Below are 19,614 nucleotides of genomic sequence, written 5' to 3' on the forward strand. Positions count from 1 at the left end.
GAGGCTGGAGGCCGGAGGCCGGCGGAGGCGGAGCGCACCGCGAGCAGGGGGCGTGACGGGAGGAAGCCGAACAGCCGCCACCACGCTTTCCTTCGCGGCAAGACGCAAGAGAGCCAGGCTGAGGGCCGCGGCAGCTATGCAGCGACGGCGGCGCCTCTCGCCGCCCGCCTCCCGGCTGCGGGAGGACTGCGGGGGAGGCGGCGGGGGCCGCGGGGGCCGCGACGGGAGCGGGGAGGTGGAAGTGCAGTTCTCCGCCGGGCGCCTGGGCTCGGTCGCGGTGGACTCGGCGGCGGCGGCGGCGGCGGCAGCCACGCGCAACACGGAGGAGGAGGAAGAGAGGCTCGAGCGCGAGCACTTCTGGAAGATCATCAATGCCTTCCGCTACTACGGGTAAGGAGCCCGTGGCGGACCCCAGCCCAGCCCGTCGGGGCGCCCGCTGCGCCCCCGCGCTCGCCCTCCCCCCTCCCCCGGCCGCCACGCCTCCGGGATGCCCGGCCCCCGGGCCGCCGGAGCTGACCTCGGGTCCCCGAGTCATCCTACCCCCTCTCGGCCCTGCTCACCGTCTGCTGCTCTTGTCTTCTGACCCCAGGATCAGATTAGCCCTCCTGCCTTCCATCCCACGTGCAAGGTTTGGCTGTGAGGCCGGTGGGGGTGATCAGAAAAATGCTGTGACTGTTTCAGACAGAAGAGGATGGTGGTAAATTAAATTGTCCGGTGCTGGGCAGGATGGTTTGTGTTGTCGCTGGTCTCCAAACTCAACAGACGGAGAGCCCAAGTTCACCTCCACCTGGGATGCGGCAGGACGCATTTCCCCCAAACTGTTGCCAGTTCTTGTGAGAACAGCCTAAGATTCCCACCCCACCCCCTGGCGCTGAGGAAGTACGAGCACGTTTGTGGTGAGCGATGAAGGATGCGGCTCAGTGTCTTTTCACTGGTTGGTGGGTGAAACTTAAGGTCGGAAGTGGTCCGGATGTTCTCTAACATTTGCTAATTAGGGCGGGGCTTGAGAGAAGGCACAGGGAGAGCCACCTTTGTGATCTTTTATTTTGCAAATATGTGTCCGATTCTCACCGTGAGCCTGGCGTGGCGGTAGGGCTTCATACTTGGCTAACTTTCTACTTTTCTTCTAGATAGATGTTAAACTAAGCTTAGCCACAACATTTTAATTCAAAGATCTGAAAGGGACTTAAATCAACTGGATGTGTAGGCAGAGAAAAGTATTTTATTCGTGTAGGAGATGAGTCCACGGAGGGACATATTCTTGAGTCTGCAGTTGTAATCAAACATGACCTTCCCCGTGAGAAAAATTGTTTCCCTAGCTGGGCTTCTGCTGTGCTTTATGCAAACTTTTTTTTATATTGCTTGACTCTGACCTCCCCAAGGGCAGGGACTGAGCCTCATTTATTTTTATGTCACCAGTGCTTGCCATAGGTTTTGGAAGCTCTATTTTTAACAAATAAATAGTAGCAAAGAAATACATGTCATTCCCAAGTCGTCTGTCAATTTGTGAACAGTTGGTGAACTAGTCTATTACTATTCTGAATTTAGAAACTCGCCTAATAAAAAAGCTTAAAGTTGTTTACAATCTGATTACATTTATGACATGAATTTTTGAAGTTCAAAGACTTTAAAAAAAACAAAACATCTTTTTATTGATTTCAGAGAGGAAGGGAGAGTGATAGATAGAAACATCAAGATGAGAGAGAATCATTGATCGGCTTCCTCCTGTATGCCCCCTACTGGGGATCAAGCCCGAAACCCAGGCATGTGCCCTTGGCCAGAATCGAACCTGGGACCCTTCAGTCCGCAAGTGGATGGTCCATCCACTGAGCCAAACGGGCCAGGGCTGAAGTTCAAAGATCTTGATGACATAATTTACTAACTAAACATAAGGATAGGAACCATGGATTGCATTACTTATAGAGCCCAAAAGGAAGTTAGTAGTGTGGGGATTTTATTTAGTATCAACAGAAGAAGAAAGGCAGACAACCAGAGGATTGAATTTGATGTAATTATTGTGCCTGGAAGAACCATACGGGCAGGAGAAGCAGCTGACATTAGATTGCTAAGAGTGGTAGATGCAGAAAAGTCCTGTGCATTTTACTATTAAAAAATCTAGAAAGAATATTGGGAAATGTCTTGGGAATATAATGGACATAATTAAAATGTGTGTGTGTACCCAGTTCTAATATGTTAGGACTAATTTAGAATTGATATTATAATTAGTATCAGATGGACCTTTTTATTGTGGGGGCAGAGGGACTTTGACCTGAATCTAGGACCCAAGTGTGGCAATATAAAAAAGAGCAGTTGTGTGCACATTCTAGTAGTTGTGATACAGTTTTCTATACTCTCATCCCTCTCCTTTACCAGTTTAATGTGGGACTGAGAAAAACTTCATTTTTTAAAAACAATCCTTTTTATTTGTATGTACTCTCTGATGAAACACTTTATATCTTTAGACTGAAAATAGTATGTGATTAAAAATATACTACTTAAAATATCACTGAAAGGATTAGGGTTACAGAAAACATCGTGTAGCAGAAAACACTGGATTGTTAGTTACATTCCAACATTTTATGATTTTCTAGAGTTGCACTGTTTAATACCTTGGCCGATAATTACATCGGGCTAAATTAAAACTTAAACTAATTAAAACTTAATAAAATTAAAAATGCATTTCCTCGGTCTCAAGTAGCCAGAGTTTGGTTTTACTGCTAAACGCCTTTTGTTAATATAATGACATTTAGATGAAAGTCATAGGGCAAGAAATGTCTTTTTATTATTGTTTTCTTTTTCCAGTGGCTTCCAATGTTGTGCTTGCTACAGCTTTTACTTAGATGATGTTCTCTAAAAATGATTATAGCATTGTAATGCATAGCCAAAAATGTTGTTAGCCTTAAAATACTACTCTTGTTATGAATGAAGATACCTAGTTACATGGAAAATATTACAATTGAAAGATCAGAGATCTTGTCAGAATTGGCCTACTCTTGGAAATAGCGATTAGGTGAGATTTATTTTTTAGAACTGAGATGTAGAGCTCATTTTTATAGGTGAGGGGATAGGCCTATGAAGAGATGAGTAACTTGCCTAGGGTTACACAACCAAATTGTGAGCGTCTGGTCTGAAATCCAAAATCATTTACTAAAATTTTACCCTTATGAGCAGTGATACTAGTAAGACAGTTTTAACCTTGGGTATTTAATAAATACTTTAAATGGATTGAGGCAAACTTTCCTTCTGAAAAGGTATGCTTTCCTGTGTGGAATTCTAGAGTAGTTCAACAGGTTCAGAGGGGTGGGTCAGTGACCTTGGTCCTTGGCTCACAGCCAGCATAAACCCACCTGATAAAAGGCCACTGAGCCAGAGTTGGGGGTCACTGCCTAGGCCAGCCTTCTAGAGAGAGCTGAAGGTAGAGACACCCTTACAGAAAGATGGCTGCTGACTACTTTCTCCCTTTAGCTGCCAAAAGATGTGGCCTCATTATGCTGATTGAGTTCAGAACCAAGGAGAGTCTGAAGGTTATAAAACATGCCTTTAAAGCAAGCATGTCGAACTCAAAGGCTAACACGGGCCAAATAAATAAGGTTTAAGTTTATGTGGGCCGCAAAAAAAAACCAAAAGCTTCAGTTTTCATAGAAACATAGGTTTATTTCGATAGAGACATGCTGAATACAAAGGGCTGAAATAAATGAGTAATCATTAACATAAAATAATAGAACATTTTAATAAAAATTAATGTTTTTCTGGAACATTAACTTACCAGACACTGATTACTGCACAGATTAATAAGTGTAACGCAAATAAACCTATTTTTCTTTTTCTCCGAAAGTGAAAGATTTCCTGTTGTGTACACCAAACAAGTCAGTACAAGACTAATTACATGGCAATCAGCTGCTAAAATATTCACTGCTAGTATTAGTGGAGAAAAATGGTGTGCCTGTGCGTATGGCGTCTAAGGCGCCTAAGGGAAATGAATGCAACATGATTATAGTAATCAGTCATTAATGAACATTGTAGTTCGTTATCAATAACTAGTAGCCCTGTGCACGAATCTGTGCGCCAGTAGTTTGCTGCCACCCTCCAGTACCTCCCCCCCCCCCCCATAGCTTGCTACCCGGACCCCTCCTGTAGCTCTTCGCCGCCCGCTTGTAACACCAGTAGCTCGCTGCTGCCCCGCCATCCTGTAGCTCCCTCCGCACCCGCCCCCCCCCATAGCTTGCTGCCCTGCCCCCTCCTGTAGCTCTCTGCCACCCCTTGTAGCTCGCTGTCCCACCCTCCTGCTGATCCGTGATCTGGTCATTACGCTTCACGGAGTAACGACCATTTGCATATTGCATCTTCATTATATAGCATTATGTGTAACAGGGTATTGTAAAAATTAAGTTACAAAATTTTTATTAAAATGTTTCTTACATACCATTATATTGGCTGGGCCACAAAAATATTAGTTGGGCGCCACATGGGCCTGTGGGCCACGAGTTTGACATGCTTGCTTTAAAGTAAGATAGGCAAGCTTTTTTTAAAAGGTTAGGCAATGAATATTTTAAGCTCTTGGGACTAGGTGGTCTCTGTTACAACTATTCAACTCTGCCCCAGGATGTGAATAAGTGGGCATGGCTATGTTCCAGTAAAACCCTTTTTACAAAAACAGACCAAGTAGCCAGGGGTGGGGAAGCAAGTATTGCCACCCCTGTCTTAACACACACTCAAAGAATTGTCCAACACACTCAAAAAAGAGCCTGGAGGCTCTGGCTAGAAATAATGATATTGAAGGGTCTTAGGATTTGCAGACTGGAAACACAAGTAGGCAAAAACTCAGGTGTGCTTCGAAAAAGAAAAAAAAGTTAAAGAGTTCTTATAGTAAAATGTGCATTTTTGAGAATAATCAGTCCTGTATTCTCTGCACTAGGATTGGTCCTGGTTGTGTTAGGCAGTCTGGATGATGGATGTCAGGTGGCCTTGATACATGAGTCCTTCATAGAGTGATCATATATATCCAGGCATTACTGCAGAACTGAAAAGTTCAAAATTTTAAGTTCTAGGCTGATTAAGACAACAATAAAATCATTTCCTCAGACTTCAACCTAATTGATTTTAGTAATTTCATAGCTTGACTATATAGTGACTTCATTTTATTTATTTATTTATTTTTATTTCTTCACTCTATTCCTCATAATGTAAGCATTTCCAGAATAGTGAAGCTGTCCCCGGTTATAATGGTACAGTAAGGATTGGTTTCTTCTCAACTTTGGTAAAACCTCACTTCAAGAGAGTCACTGTGGGTATATGTTATGGATAGCTTGGCATACTATTAAGTAACCAAGGGTTAAGGGATATGCTACAGCTCATCCCACTCTGTGTACTTACATCACTTCTGTAACAGGAATTGACAGCAAATATGTTCGGTTCTTCTGACCAATCCATAACTTACTTCAACTCCCCTGCTATCATGGAAATTAGTAGTCTCCATGGAGAACAAAAAGTGGCACCTCGGTTGCCTCACTGAACATTTATGGATTGTTTTTTACATGTGGAATATGGAGGTTAAATAGTGACAAAGATGAGACGTGTTTTAGAAGAATTCATCTGATGGGCAGGTTAGGTTGGGAACTGCATTCCTAGGTAGCAGGCCTCTCACTAATCGTTGGGAGACATTAATGAGGGCCTGAGCTAAAGCATTGGAGAGGGGTGTAATTTGCTGATAGTTTTATGAAGGAGAATCAAAAGGATCTTGTGCTTAATTGATTGTGTGGGCTATGAGAAGAGGCATTTTAGGATGACTTGTTAATTTCTGACTTGAGTATGGTATGCCACTCATCGATATCAGCCATGTAGGAAAAAGTACACTTTTTTTGGTGGGACGTAATAAATTCATTTTGGATATGTTGACTTTTGAGGTATAGTGAGAGAATGATTGGGGAGCACCCAGTGTCCAGGAATACTAGGAATGAAGTACTAAAAGACTACTTAATCTCTTGACAGTAAATTGTAAACTGTTGTAACTCTGCAATAAATCATGCATGGTCTTAAGTAGTTCATTTAGTGTTATACTCTACTGCTGGAAATATAAATTGGTACAATCTTTCTGAAAATCTGTTTGTATCAAGAGACTTAAAAGTACTATCCTTTCTGACCTGGTCATTCTTTGGGGAATTTGTGGTATTTTTTTCTACAATATAGACAGATTTGAACACAAAAATTTATCATATGGGCAAGCGAAAGTATCTAGAGGCCCAGTGTTTGAGAAATAGCTAAGTAAATTTTGGTTGCATAAGGTGAAATGATGAACTGTCATTGCAGTCATTTGCCATATAGTCATTTGAGATCCTTTTTCTGACCTGGGAAAATTTCTCTAATAAGGATAAAGACTTACAAATGCTTCTAGAACTTGAATGTGCATATAGATAATTTGAAGAGCTTGTCAAAAGGCAGATTGCATTTCAGTAGGTCTGGTGTAGGGCCTGAGATTCTCCATTCCTAACCACTTCCAGATGATCTGCTGTTTTGTGTGCTACCACATTTTCATGAGAAAGGTGCTAAATGACTTTGTCTTAAACAACAAAACAGAAATATGCCAACAAGTTAGAAGTGGTTGCCTCTAAAAGAGGGATTTATACTTGTAATTAAAAGGATACTTTTACTTTTAAGCATTTTTCATATTTTCATTGTCAACATAATAGTTTTATAAATTAGATATGCCTATTATATTTAAGCACTTAATGACTTGGTTTAGTGGCCAGAGTTTACTAAATCTCAATGGGTGATAGCTTCTGTACTCATTGTCATCACTGTTGTTCATGTTTTTATATATGAGACAGTGGAGGACAGAGAAAGGAAGTAACTTGCCAAGGGTCACATAGTAAATAGGGGACATTAGCTGGATTTCAGTCCAGATCCGTTTGATTCCAGAGCTCACTATTATACTGTCTGGAGAGAGATGGAGGAGCAAAAAAAGCAGACATCAGTGCAACCAGTCAGTGTCAACTTGATCTTTTCACATCGCCTCTAACCTCTGAATACCACCACACCCGAGCTTAAGTTTTATCTGAAGCTTCTTCAGAACTTCTTTAAATATTACTGTTCAGAAATTACAGAGTAATTTGACATAAGGTAAAAATGAGTTATTTGGATGAATAGAGAAATCCTGGCAACCAAATGAAAATGTATTTTTTAATATTGAGTAAATCAACATATGCATTTATTAATTGTTTTTATATGTAAAATGTAAAAATGGTGGAGTGAACACCATGAATCTACCACCCAGTTTTAGAAAAGAATATTATCCTATCCCTTTCCCCTCAAAGCACATCACTCCTGAATTTTTGTTTCCTTGCTTTCTTTGTAGTTTTTCTACATATGTTCAGTTCCTAGAATATATTGTTTACATAAAATGAAATTATACTTTATGTATTTTTCTACAACTTGATTTTTAAGCAAATATTTACATTCCTGAGTTTTATCCATATTGTGTGTAGCCATAATTTATTAATTTAACTGCATTTCCTTGTGTGACTATACTGTACTTTATTGGTACAGTCTACTGGTGATGGACCTTTAGGTTGTTTCCAGATTTTTAGTTTGTTATATCTAACAGTGCTGTGATGAAGCTTTTTCATGTTTCATGGTAACCATCTATAGGAATTTTTTGAGTCTGTGTCTAGGAGTATAATTGCTAGGTCATGTGGAATATGCATATTAAGCTTTACTAGGTAATGCTAAATTATTTTCCAAAGTAGTTATACTAATTTATGTACCCACCATCAATCAGTATATAAATATCTAATTGTTCCACTTTTTACCAACATTTCAGATAGACAGGCTTTTAAATTTTGCCCATCTGATTGAAGTAAAATTGCATTTCACTGTGAGTGTAGCATTTAACTTTTAAAAATGATGTACTTTTCATTTTTTTTCTAAATATGATTTCAGAGAGGAAGGGAGAGGGAGAGAGATATAGAAACATTAATGATGAGAGAGAATCACTGGTTGGCTGCCTCCTGCACGCCCCCACTGGATATTAAGCCCACAACCTGGGCGTGTGCCCTTGAACGGAATCGAACCCGGGACCCTTCAGTCTGTAGGCCGATGCTCTAGCCACTGATCCAAACCAGCTAGGGCATGATGTTCTTTTCAAATTTTATAAATAGGTAGTTCCCAACGTGACCTTTAGAATTATTTGGAAACTTAATCCCCCCCCCCCCCCCCCCCAGAATATGTTTTTCATTGATTTTAGAAAGAGAAGGGGAAGGTGGGGGGAGGGAGAGACAGAGAGAGAGAGAGATGGGTTGCCTCATGCACATGTCCCAACCAGAGCCTGAAACCCTGGTATGTGACCTGACTAGGAATGGAACCATTGACTCTTTGAGACTGCATTTTAGCCACTGAGCCACACCAGCCAGGACATAGTTATTTGGAAACATTAAGAATGCAAAGTGTGAATATTGTCATGTAAAATGTTACAGAATTTTGATTTTTAATTTGTTTGCTACTTTTGTGATAATCCTATATAATAAAACCCTAATATGCAAATCAACTGAATGGCAAAACGACCGGTTGCTGTGATGTGCATTGACCACCAAGGGGCAGATGCTCAACAGAGGAGCTGCCCCCTGGTGGTCAGTGCATTCCTACAGAGGGAGTGCCGCTCAGCCAGAAGCCAGGCTGACAGCTGGCGAGCACAGCGGCAGTGGTGGGGAGCCTCTCCCGCTTCCACTGTAGGCAGGCAGTAAGGAGCAAGAGGGCACAGGTTGGGTTGAGGGACCCGGCCCTCCACACACACACACACACACACACACACACACACACACACAGTGCATGAATTCATGCACCGGGCCTCTAGTATCTTTTATGATATTTTGAAAAATTCAACTTGGTTGGCTCTTAATTTCAAAACATGTTTTTTATCCTAAAGCTATTTCAGAGCAGCATTCTGTTAACTTGATGGAAATATCTAAAGCATTCAGCTACTTTTGCTGAAAATTTTAAGTTTGAAAATTGAAATCATAACAATAAACTTATACACTAATTTTCTGTAATATTTTGTCCCCCTCTTCTCATTGATGTTTATAACTTTTACTGGTTATAAACAGTTTGTCTTTTGTTTGGCTGCTTAGAGAATTTGTACTCGGGTGAAAACATATAAGACTTTCTAAATGGATATTCTTTAGGGTAGCGGTCGCCAACCTTTCGGACCTCGTGGACCACCAGTGGTCCACAGACCACCAGTTGACGACTGCTGCTCCAAAGGTTTCCTTAAACCAGCGGTCGCCAACCTTTCAGACCTCACGGACCACCAATGGTTCACAGGTCACCAGTTGGTAAACACTGCTTTAGGGAACCAAAGGATTGAGACAGGACCTTATTCAACACTAGAGGCCCGGTGCATGAAATATGTGTACGGGGGCGGGGGGGGGGAAGGGAGGGGGGTCCCTCAGCTCGGCCTGTGTCCTCTCACAGTCCCGGACCCCTTGCTCCTTATCGCCCGCCTGCTCACTGCTCCTTCCTTAGCACTGCCGCGGAGGTGAGAGAGGCTCCCACCACTGCTGCTGCGCTCACCAGCCATGAGCCTGGCTTCTGGCTGAGTGGCGCTCCCCCAGTGGGAGCACACTGACCACCAGGGGGCAGCTCCTGTGTTGAGCATCTGCCCCCTGGTGGTCAGTGCACATCATAACAACCGGTCATTCTGCCGTAAAGGTCGCTTAGGCTTTTATTATGTAGATTATAAGGGAATAATTGTACAGAAAGACAACTTTAAAATAAGATTGGCCTCTGCTGAGAATTCTTTTACCAATTTAAAAAACACCTTTTATGTTTTAGCACCAGTATGCATGAGCGAGTGAACCGAACAGAAAGACAATTTCGATCACTTCCAGCTAATCAACAGAAACTCCTTCCTCAGTTTCTTCTTCACTTGGACAAGATCCGGAAATGCATTGATCATAATCAAGAAATACTACTGACCATTGTGAATGATTGCATAAATATGTTTGAAAATAAAGAATATGGAGAAAATGTATGTGAAATTTGTTCTATTTATTTTTATTTTAGAGCCTAATCTCAATATTTTGAGGTCTTTATCTTTCTGGATTTCATTTTTATAATTTTGCATAGGTCATTTGCTCTACTTAGAGAATGTTTCCACTTGTATATTCAGTCATTTGATTAGGCTTAATAGAACAGTATGCCAGAAACTGGATTTGTTCACTTACTTTTTTCTTTAAATATGTATTTTATTGATTTTTTACAGAGAGGAAGGGAAAGAGATAGAGAGTTATAAACATCGATGAGAGAGAAACATCGATCAGCTGCCTCCTGCACATCCCCCACTGGGGATGTGCCCGCAACCAAGGTACATGCCCTTGACCGGAATCGAACCTGGGACCCCCCCAGCCCGCAGGCTGACGCTCTATCCACTGAGCCAAACCGGTTTCGGCTACTTTTTTCTTTAAATACTAAGATAATTCTTGGCATTTTGATACAATTTTACAGTGTTCTGGCATATAGAGTTAGTGACTTAAATTTTTATAAACAACTTTAGTAGTTTTGTAAAATTACTTTCCCTTGCTAAACTCATTGTTCCCAGTATGTATCTATTGATAGTCATCTTTTGTTTGTTTTATTTTATTTTCAATCCTCACCCAAGGATATGATTTTCATTGATTCTAAAGAGAGGGAAGGCAGGGAGAGAGAGAGAAAAAAACAACAACACATCAACCAGCTGCTTCCTGCATGCTCCCCAACCAGGGATTGAACCCGCAATATGGGCATGTGCCCTGACCAGGAATCAAACCTGTGACCCTTTGTTGCACAGGATGACGCTCTAACCAGCTGAGCCATACCGGCCAGGTCAAGTCATCTTTTAAGAAATGATTTTTCACTTATAAATCTCAAGGGACTGGCAGTAATAGAAACTGAAGTCCTCTTTTTGTATCCACAGGATAGATACAGTTGGGCCACCCACTGTGAGCCTCTCCATGCTGCCCCATCAATGACCTGGAAGGACTTTCTTTTCTCTCTTAGAGAGAGAATGTTTGATCTCCATAGCAATGCTGGTCCTCTCCTGAGTAAAGACTACTTAATTATATGGTGGTTTCATGATTAATGGACCGTAATCTATTGAGGGTAGAAGTGAGACCACCAAACTTTTCATTTAGGATCTCAAGCTGCACTCGAACCCTGCTGAGGTGAGAGGCCAGTGGTTTATCCACTAAACCATCTATATAGCCTCTTAGTAGCATGTCTATTTAACCATATTCAAGATTGATTACTTTTCTCAGAAATTAATTGATTTCTCTTTTTTAAACAGGGGAATGGGAAGATTATGCCAGCATCTACATTTGACATGGATAAGTTAAAATCCACATTGAAACAGTTTGTGAGAGACTGGTGTGAAAGTGGAAAAGCAGAAAGGGATGCCTGCTACCAGCCAATCATTAAAGAAATTTTAAAAAATTTTCCAAAAGAGAGATGGTAAATAGTATCTTGTTTTTAACCAATTTCTTTAAGATATGTAAGCACTGAGTTTTTCTATGAGGCATTTCACAGTCTTGATTCATTTTTATAGTTACTTGTGCCTGTATTTTTTTCATGTGTGGGTGTGTGGTAGTATATTTGTTCTTGGATGCTTTATGTGAGGTTACAGTTAACATGAAAAAATTTTGCTTTAGCACATATTGGAAATTAGAATTTAAATAATGAGAGGGTTAGATTGAATGTCCATATCAATGCTGTCTTAATTGTTTGCTTTATGGAAGAGCAAAAACCTGCAAACTGTTTTAATTTTCCTCATTATGACATCCTTGTAAGCAAATGAGGGATTGATAGCATACAGGAGATTCTTTACTTTTTTATGTTGAAAACCTTGAGCAGTCTGAAGCCTATGAGAATAACATTTATAAATGTATAAGATAAAATACATAGGATTCCCAAGAAACCAGTTATTTTGAAATATAGTTATCAAAAACTTAAAAAGCTGCTCTTTATCATGTATCGCATTAAAATCCAGCAGCAAGAATTACTGTATTTTGAAAATACTGAACGGTACATATGTTATTTTGAGAATTTCAGTAACTAATATGAAGTGAAAACATATCAGTTAAAGGTTAATGAAATTAAAGTGTAATTTTTTTCCTAATCCCATCATAGATATAGTGAATTCTCTCCATAGACCCCTTAGGTCTCTGGATGTCACATTAGAAACTCGTGATGTAGAGATTATATGTTTAAGGAGAACCACTGGATGGAATTCAGTTTGTCATAGATAGGTTCCTTTTCCTCATCTCCTTCCCTTCTTCAGTGATTGGCATCTTTAAGTTTGGTATATCTTTCCAGAAATTTCAGTGTGTGTGTGTGTGTGTGTGTGTGTGTTTGTTTGTGTCTTCTTTCTCTCTTTTAAAGAAAGTTTTCATTTTGAAACTAGATGCCCGGTGCACGACATTCATGCACGCGGGGGGCGGGGGGAGGCAGGTGGTCCCTCAGCTCAGCCTGTGCCTTTAGCAATACGGGAGCCCTCAGGGGATGTCTGACTGATGGCTTAGGCCCGCTCCCCATGAGGAGCGGGCCTAAGCTGCAGTTGGACATCCTTAGCGCTGCCGCAGATGGAGGAGAGGCTCCTGCCACTGTTGCTATGCTCACCAGCTGTAGCCTGTCTTGTGGCTGAGCGGCACTCCCCCTGTGGGAGCGCACTGACCACTAGGGGGCAGCTCCTGCATTGAGTGTCTGCCCCCTGGTGATCAGTGAGCATAATAGCAAACAGTTGTTCTGCCATTCGGTCAATTTGCATATTACCCTTTTATTATATAGGATAAATTTAGAATTACAGATGTGATATATGAATTTTTACAGAGAGCTCCTATATACTCTTTACCTATATTCATAAATTCTTAACATTTTACATTTGCTTTATATTTCTTTTTTTCTACTTTCCTGCCTCTACCTTCCCTATTTATTTGTATGTTCTTAAGAACAATGATATTCTCTTATATTCTCTTAACATAAACATAGTGCAATTATCACATTGAGGAAATTAACTATGAATACTGTTTTCTAATGTATAGCCTATATTAAGTTTCATAAATCATCTTGAGAATGTCCTTTGTAACACTTATTTTTCTGTCCAGTCTAGAATCCAGTCCAGGATATTGTAGTAAATTTGATTGTAATGTTTTAACCTTTTGCTTGCTTGCTTGTTTGTTTGTTTGTCTAGAACAACATACATTTTATTCTCTTAGACCTCTAGAGATCAGAAATCTCAAATCAGTTTTTCTAGACTAAAGTCAAGGTTTTAGTTGGGCTCAGCTGCTTTCCTTTATTCCCTTGGTTCCCTTCCTCCAACTTTAAAACCAATAGTATAGATAGCATCTTGCTTCAGTGCCACATTGCCTTCTCTTGTCTAATGTCCTAGTCTTTCATCTGGAACAGTTCCTTGGCCTTTTGCTTGACTTTATGACATTGACATTTTTTGACGAATACAAGGAAATTACTTTATAGAATTTTCCTGTTTGACATTGATGTTTCTTCATGATGAGATCTTGAATATATGTCCTCTTTGAAAATAATAAAAACTTGTCTCTGCTCCTAGAGGCCTCACAGTTCTGTTTCTTGTGGGTTTTTCACAAATGGCCACTTTATCAAGTTAGCAAGGAAAATTTAGAGCAGGCAGGCTTTAAAGGAGTCTTTCATAATGTAACATAAAAAAATCACAGGAGTGATATATGTTGGTTAGAAGCAATTCTAGGTTCTGTACACTTTCAAAGGGAGGGGATTATAAGAAGGTGTGAACACCTGGAGGTGGGGGCCACTTTAGTTAGTATCTGTCTGCCACAATTATTGCCACGTACCCTTTAAGGGTTTTGCCTTCCTACTAGCAATGTATGAAAGTGCCTGTTTTCTCAACATATTAAGTATTTGAATTTTTGCCAGCCTAATGGGTGGGGAATTGTATATTGGCATAATTCTATTTTGTATTTCTCTTATTATGAGTGAAGTTATCATCTTCATATGTGTAAGGGCCATTTTGTATCTTTTTTTGTTTTGAGAATTATATATTCATGTTTTATTTCCCCTTATTTAAAAAAATTAAATGAGGTGAGATGCATATAACAAGTAACCATTTTAAAATCAATAATTCAGTGGCATTAAGTACATTCACAATGTGCCTCCTTCACATCTCTATAGTTCTAAAATATTTTAATCAACCCCAAATAAACCCTGTACCCATTAAGCAGTTACTCCCCATCCCTTCACCCACCCCCAAATTTGTTTATCAGCCATTTGAATATAATGTGCCTAGATGTGGGTTTCTTTATGTTTATCCTGCTTGGGGTTTGCTTTGCTTCTGGAGGTTTGAGTGGATATATATCGCCAAATCAAACATTCTTTGCTCTTGTCTCTTCATGTATTTTTCCTCCCGTTTTCTCTATTTCTTTCTCTTCTGGGACTCCAGTTACATAATGTATGTTAAACTGGCATTATCAAGTTTTGTATGGCCCTTTTTCCATACTCCCCCCTAACTCCTTTTGTATATTACTTTGGATAATTTATATTGACCTTACTTGAACTTCACTGATTCTTTATTATGCCAGTCTGTTGATAAACTCCACTGAAAGACTTATTTCTGATACCACTTTAAAAAAAAAACCACACATTCTAGCACTTTAGTATATACATATATTTGGTGGTTCCCAACGTGGGGCACATACCCCACGGCGGGGGTGGGGGGGATAATTTGATTTTTAAGGGGGCGAGTTCAAGAATGAGCTATTAACTGATTTTTTTGCATTTCTTATGGTTCTAGGGGCCTCGTATATAGTATATAAATAAATGTCATGACCTATTTATGCATTTAGCTCTTTATTATGTTTTGAAACTGCTATTTTTTCATATCACTTCATACTATTATTTTTTAAACAATATCTTAGTGCTTTCTTCCTCAGTACTAGTATTTCAACTGTCCTTTCATTCTTTTAGTTTTCTCTTTCATGGATGCCATGTTCTTTGGAAGCTTGTTTAGACCAAGTTAATGGCCTTTTAGGCTTCCTCCATGTGAATAGGAGTTTTATATGTCACAGGTCAGGGCATCAGGATTTTAGAGATGCTTAGGTGGGGCATGGCCAAAAAAAGGTTGGGGACCACTGATATATTTTGTCGTGTGTGTGTGTGTATTTTCTCTGTGCTGAAATTTCCTATTTGTACATGTGATCTGTCTTTTCCACTTGATTCTTTAACATTTTTAATGGTTATTTTAAAATCCCTGTCTGATAATCCTAACATGTGCTATTTGTGGGTCAGCTCTTTTGAAGGCTTCTTCTCACAACAATGGATTATATTTTTTTCTTCTTTGCATGTTTCATAATTTTTTTATTGAATGGCAGACATTGCATGTAAAGGAACAGTAGAAACTGAAGTAAATAATATTGACAACAAGAAAAAAAGGCATTCCCCTTTTTCTGGCAGACTGCTAGTGTGGGGGGCTGCGTGAATCTCAAATGTTTTTAATATTTAATATTCTTACATGTATTAGCTGCTTTCATCACGTAAGAAAATTTTGTCTATAAACCTTGCATCTAGAAATATGACAGTAACAATATTGCTGCTTTCTATAAAAGAATTTCTAAGTTTTCATCTGTGTAATGGCTACTAATCTACCTGTTTGAATACCTGTATGTCTGTATGCCATGAAGATTGTGTTTAGCTGATTAAGTATCATAAATCATCCACTGTATTCTGCTTATCATTAGTAATCTATATATATAAAAGCCTAAGCGACCTTATGACCGGTCAACCGAACGTTGAATAAATGAATAAATTTTCAACTGGTTGCTATGATGTGCACTGACCACCAGGAGGCAGACACTCAATGCAGAAGCTGCCCCCTGGTGGTCAGTGTGCTCCCACGGCCAACCTACCTCCCATGGTCCCTCCCCCCAGCCAGCTGACCTCAATCGGGACTGCGTGAGAAGCCCCGATTGCCGGCCAGGCCAGGGGACACCACCAGTGCACAAATTTGTGCCCTGGGCCTCTAGTTTTTTATATTCTGTGCTATAATTACCTTCTGAACACAGTTGAAGTGATTATAGATTTATTTTATACTTGTAATTCTTTTATCACTTAAAACTTTAATTATTTTTATTCTATTGTTGATGACAGTTATGACACTTTAGTGATTTTCAATTCTATAAATATTTCTTCATCAGATGTATAGTGTTCTGGGTGTGAGACCCAGAAATAGCTCAGTAAGGGAGTAATGTTGGAAGCATAATTGAATTTATTATTATTATGTTATCAGATGTGAAAACAATAAAAAAAAGACGACTGCTTATTTCTATGTTTTCAAATATCTAATGTATAAGATTCAGGAGTAATATAAATAATAATTCATTGCTCTTTTTTGGTTGTGCCCTGTAGATATCATTTAGAAAGATTTCAGTGACATGTTTTACTAGAAAATTTATTCATAGGTTTCAAAACTGGATAGATTTTTAAAAAATATATTTTTATTGATTTCAGAGAGGAAGGGAGAGAGAGATAGAAACATCAGTGATGAGAATCATTGATCGGCTGCCTCCTGCACGCCCCCTGCTGGGGATTGAGCCCACAACCTGAGCATGTGCCCTTGACTGGAATCGAACCCAGGACTTTTCAGTCCACAGGCTGACGCTCTATCCACTGAGCCAAACCAGCTAGGGCTGGATATACTAGTATTTTAAATACTTCAACTATTGGAATTGCATGACATATATAGTACTCATTTGGCAAGCTTTTATGTACATTTTTTGTATCCACACACTTGTTAATGCATTTGTATTCAAGTTTCACTAGTGAGCACACAGTATTTTGGGGTTCCTAAATTTTTATATAACACCCTCTTCTTAAGCTTTTTATATTCTTTACTAGGGTCCCTCGGCCTGGCCTGCACCCTCTTGCAATCCGGGACCCCTTGGGGAATGTCGGATAGCTGGTTTTGGCCTGATCCCCACAGCCCCAATCCAGACAGGAGGGAGCCCGATCCTGTGCGTTGAGCGTCTGTCCCCTGGTGGTTAGTGTTTGTCATAGCGACTGGCCGACCTTGGTCATTCGTTCATTCAGTCGTGTAGGCTTTTATATACACTGAGTGGCCAGATTATTATGATCTCTGAATGCATAATAATCTGGCCACTCGGTGTAGTTTTCAGTCATTCACCTCCTTGGTTAAACTTATTTCTAAGTATTGAGTTCTTTGTTCTTTTAGATGCTATTGTAAATTCCATTTACGATAGCTGATGTATAGAAACACAACTTATTTTTGTTCTGGACCCTGCAATTTTGGTTATTTATTGGCTCTAGTAGCTTTCTTGTGGATTCTTTGGTATTTTCTACATATAGGATATGTCATCTGTGAATAGAGATAGTTTTTAACCTCTTCCTTTCCCGTTAGAAGAATGGCTTTGCCTCTATTCTTGAATAGAGGAGAAGGGGGCTCCTTATTTTGTTCTTGTTCTTAAGAGGGAAAGCTGTAGTCTTTCACCGTTGAGTGTGATGTTAGCTGTGGGTTTTCATAAATGCCCTTGATCATATTGAGTTATCCCTCTATTCCTACGTCTTGAGGGTTTATGTCATGAAAGATGCTGCATTTTGTCAATGCCTTTTCTTTGTCAAGTGAAATGATTGTGGATTTTTTCTTTGTTCTGTTAATGTGCTATATTACATTGATAGACTTTCCTTATGATGAAACACCCTTGTATTACTGAGATAAATCACATTTGGTCATGGTGAATAATTCTTTTTATATATTCTTGGATTCTATTTGCTAAATATTTTGAGGATTTTTACATCTATATGTATAAGTGATACTGATGTGTGTTTTTTCTTTTGTGAATTTTTTTCTTATAATGCCTTTATCTGACTTTGGTATGGGAATAATGCTGGGCCTCACAGAATGATTTAGGAAGTGTTCCCTCCTCTTCTATTTTTTTGGGAGAGTTTGAGAAGAATTGGTGTTTATTATTTTTTAAATGTTTAGTAGAATTCACCAGTGAGACCACCTGATTTAGAACTTTTCTTTGTTGGGAGGGATCTTTGCCTGTTTACCCATGGAATGTTGAGGGCAACATTGAGGTCTTTTTTTTTTTTTTTTAATTCTTTTTTTATTCTTTTTTTTAAAATATATTTTTATTGATTTCAGGGAGGAAGGGAGAGGGAAAGAGAGATAGAAACATCAATGATAAGAGGGAATCCCTGATCAGCTGCCTCCTGCACGCCCCCTACTGGGGATTGAGCCTGCAACCCAGGCATGTGCCCTTGGCTGGAGTCGAACCTGGGACCCTTCAGTCCATAGGCCGACACTCCATCCACTAAGCCAAACCGGCCAGGGCTAATTATTCTTTATAAGAGATGAAATCTTCCTCATATGACTTGTTTCAAAGACTCATGGCTTAAGTTGGAATAAATAGCTAAAAATTACAGTTTCTAAAGGCTACCTCTGTTTACTTTAATAAATGGTACGGGTTATTTTTAACAAATGGTCATTATAAAAATGGTCCTACATGAATTATTCTACAATTATTAGAATTATCTAATTTCTTACATTTGCTTATTTTTCAGTTTTTATTTTATTTTTTAAAAATATATTTTATTGATTTTTTTACAGAGAGGAAGGGAGAGGGATAGAGAGTTCGAAACATCGATGAGAGAGAAACATCATTCAGCTGCCTCCTGCACACCTCCCACTGGGGATGTGCCCTCAACCAAGGTACATGCCCTTGACCGGAATCGAACCTGGGACCTTTCAGTCCGCAGGCTGATGCTCTATCTATCCACTAAGGCAAACTGGTTAGAGCTATTTTTCAGTTTTTTAAAAAAACGTATTTTTTATTGATATTTAGAGAGAGAGAGAAAAACATCCATGTGAGAATGAAACATCAGTTGGCTGCCCCCTGCACACTCTCCACAGGGGACTGAGCCCACAATCCAGGCATATGCCGTAACCTGGAATCAAACCAGCAACCATTTGGTGCACAGGATGGCACCCAACTGAGCCACAGCAGGCAGGGCTCAATTTTTTTTAGTGTTTTAAGTTTTATGAGCTTTTATAAACATTGTTGCTTCAAAAGGGCATTATATTCTTAAAGTTTCTAGTTGGTGCTCTCAATGTGTATATTCAATGCTCTGCACTACAATCGACAATAGTTTAATAGTTTCTGTAAACATAAAAAGCCACATATTTCTCAAAGTCCAAAATATTTTTGTTGGTGTGGTGTAAAAAATAATTAAACATTTTTTGAATAGGTAAAAAGTTTCACAGGGTTCAAAATTTTAAAGGTTTCAAAGGATAGAAAGCCTCTTTTCCATAACTGTTAACTAGCCACTCATTTCCCTTTCTTGGAAGTAATCAATATTATAAAAGTGAACAGGAATTTCTAAACTTTAAAATGAAGTGTGCCAAAATATCTATCACACTCTTTTCCTATTCTTCAAACTATTGGAAAAATGACACATTTCTTCCTATATCATGTTTTGCATGTTTAATTTAAATTGGTTTCCTCATAGACGATAAGATGAGCTACCAAAAACCCTTGAAAAAATCAAGCTAATAAAGCACAGTAAAGTCCATATCCATATTAGAGTCATAAC

General features: G+C 39.5%; 1 protein-coding gene across 3 annotated transcripts in view; it reads left to right on the forward strand.

Moving 5' to 3' along the window:
- Nucleotides 1-19,614, forward strand: part of CARNMT1 (carnosine N-methyltransferase 1) — a 43,811-nt gene continuing 24,197 nt past the window's right edge. For 2 of the 3 annotated variants that reach the window (XM_079791116.1, XM_079791117.1), the window contains exons 1-3: nucleotides 1-390; nucleotides 9,823-10,018; nucleotides 11,312-11,475. In XM_079791116.1, the coding sequence (XP_079647242.1) occupies nucleotides 137-390; nucleotides 9,823-10,018; nucleotides 11,312-11,475 (614 nt within the window). In that variant the 5' untranslated portion in view covers nucleotides 1-136. Of the gene's footprint in view, nucleotides 391-681; nucleotides 897-9,822; nucleotides 10,019-11,311; nucleotides 11,476-19,614 lie in introns of all 3 variants that reach the window. The other variant, XM_079791118.1, reaches the window with a different exon arrangement.

Source organism: Cnephaeus nilssonii (genome assembly GCF_951640355.1).
Source record: "Cnephaeus nilssonii genome assembly, chromosome: 14".
Taxonomy (NCBI): Eukaryota; Metazoa; Chordata; class Mammalia; order Chiroptera; family Vespertilionidae; genus Cnephaeus; species Cnephaeus nilssonii.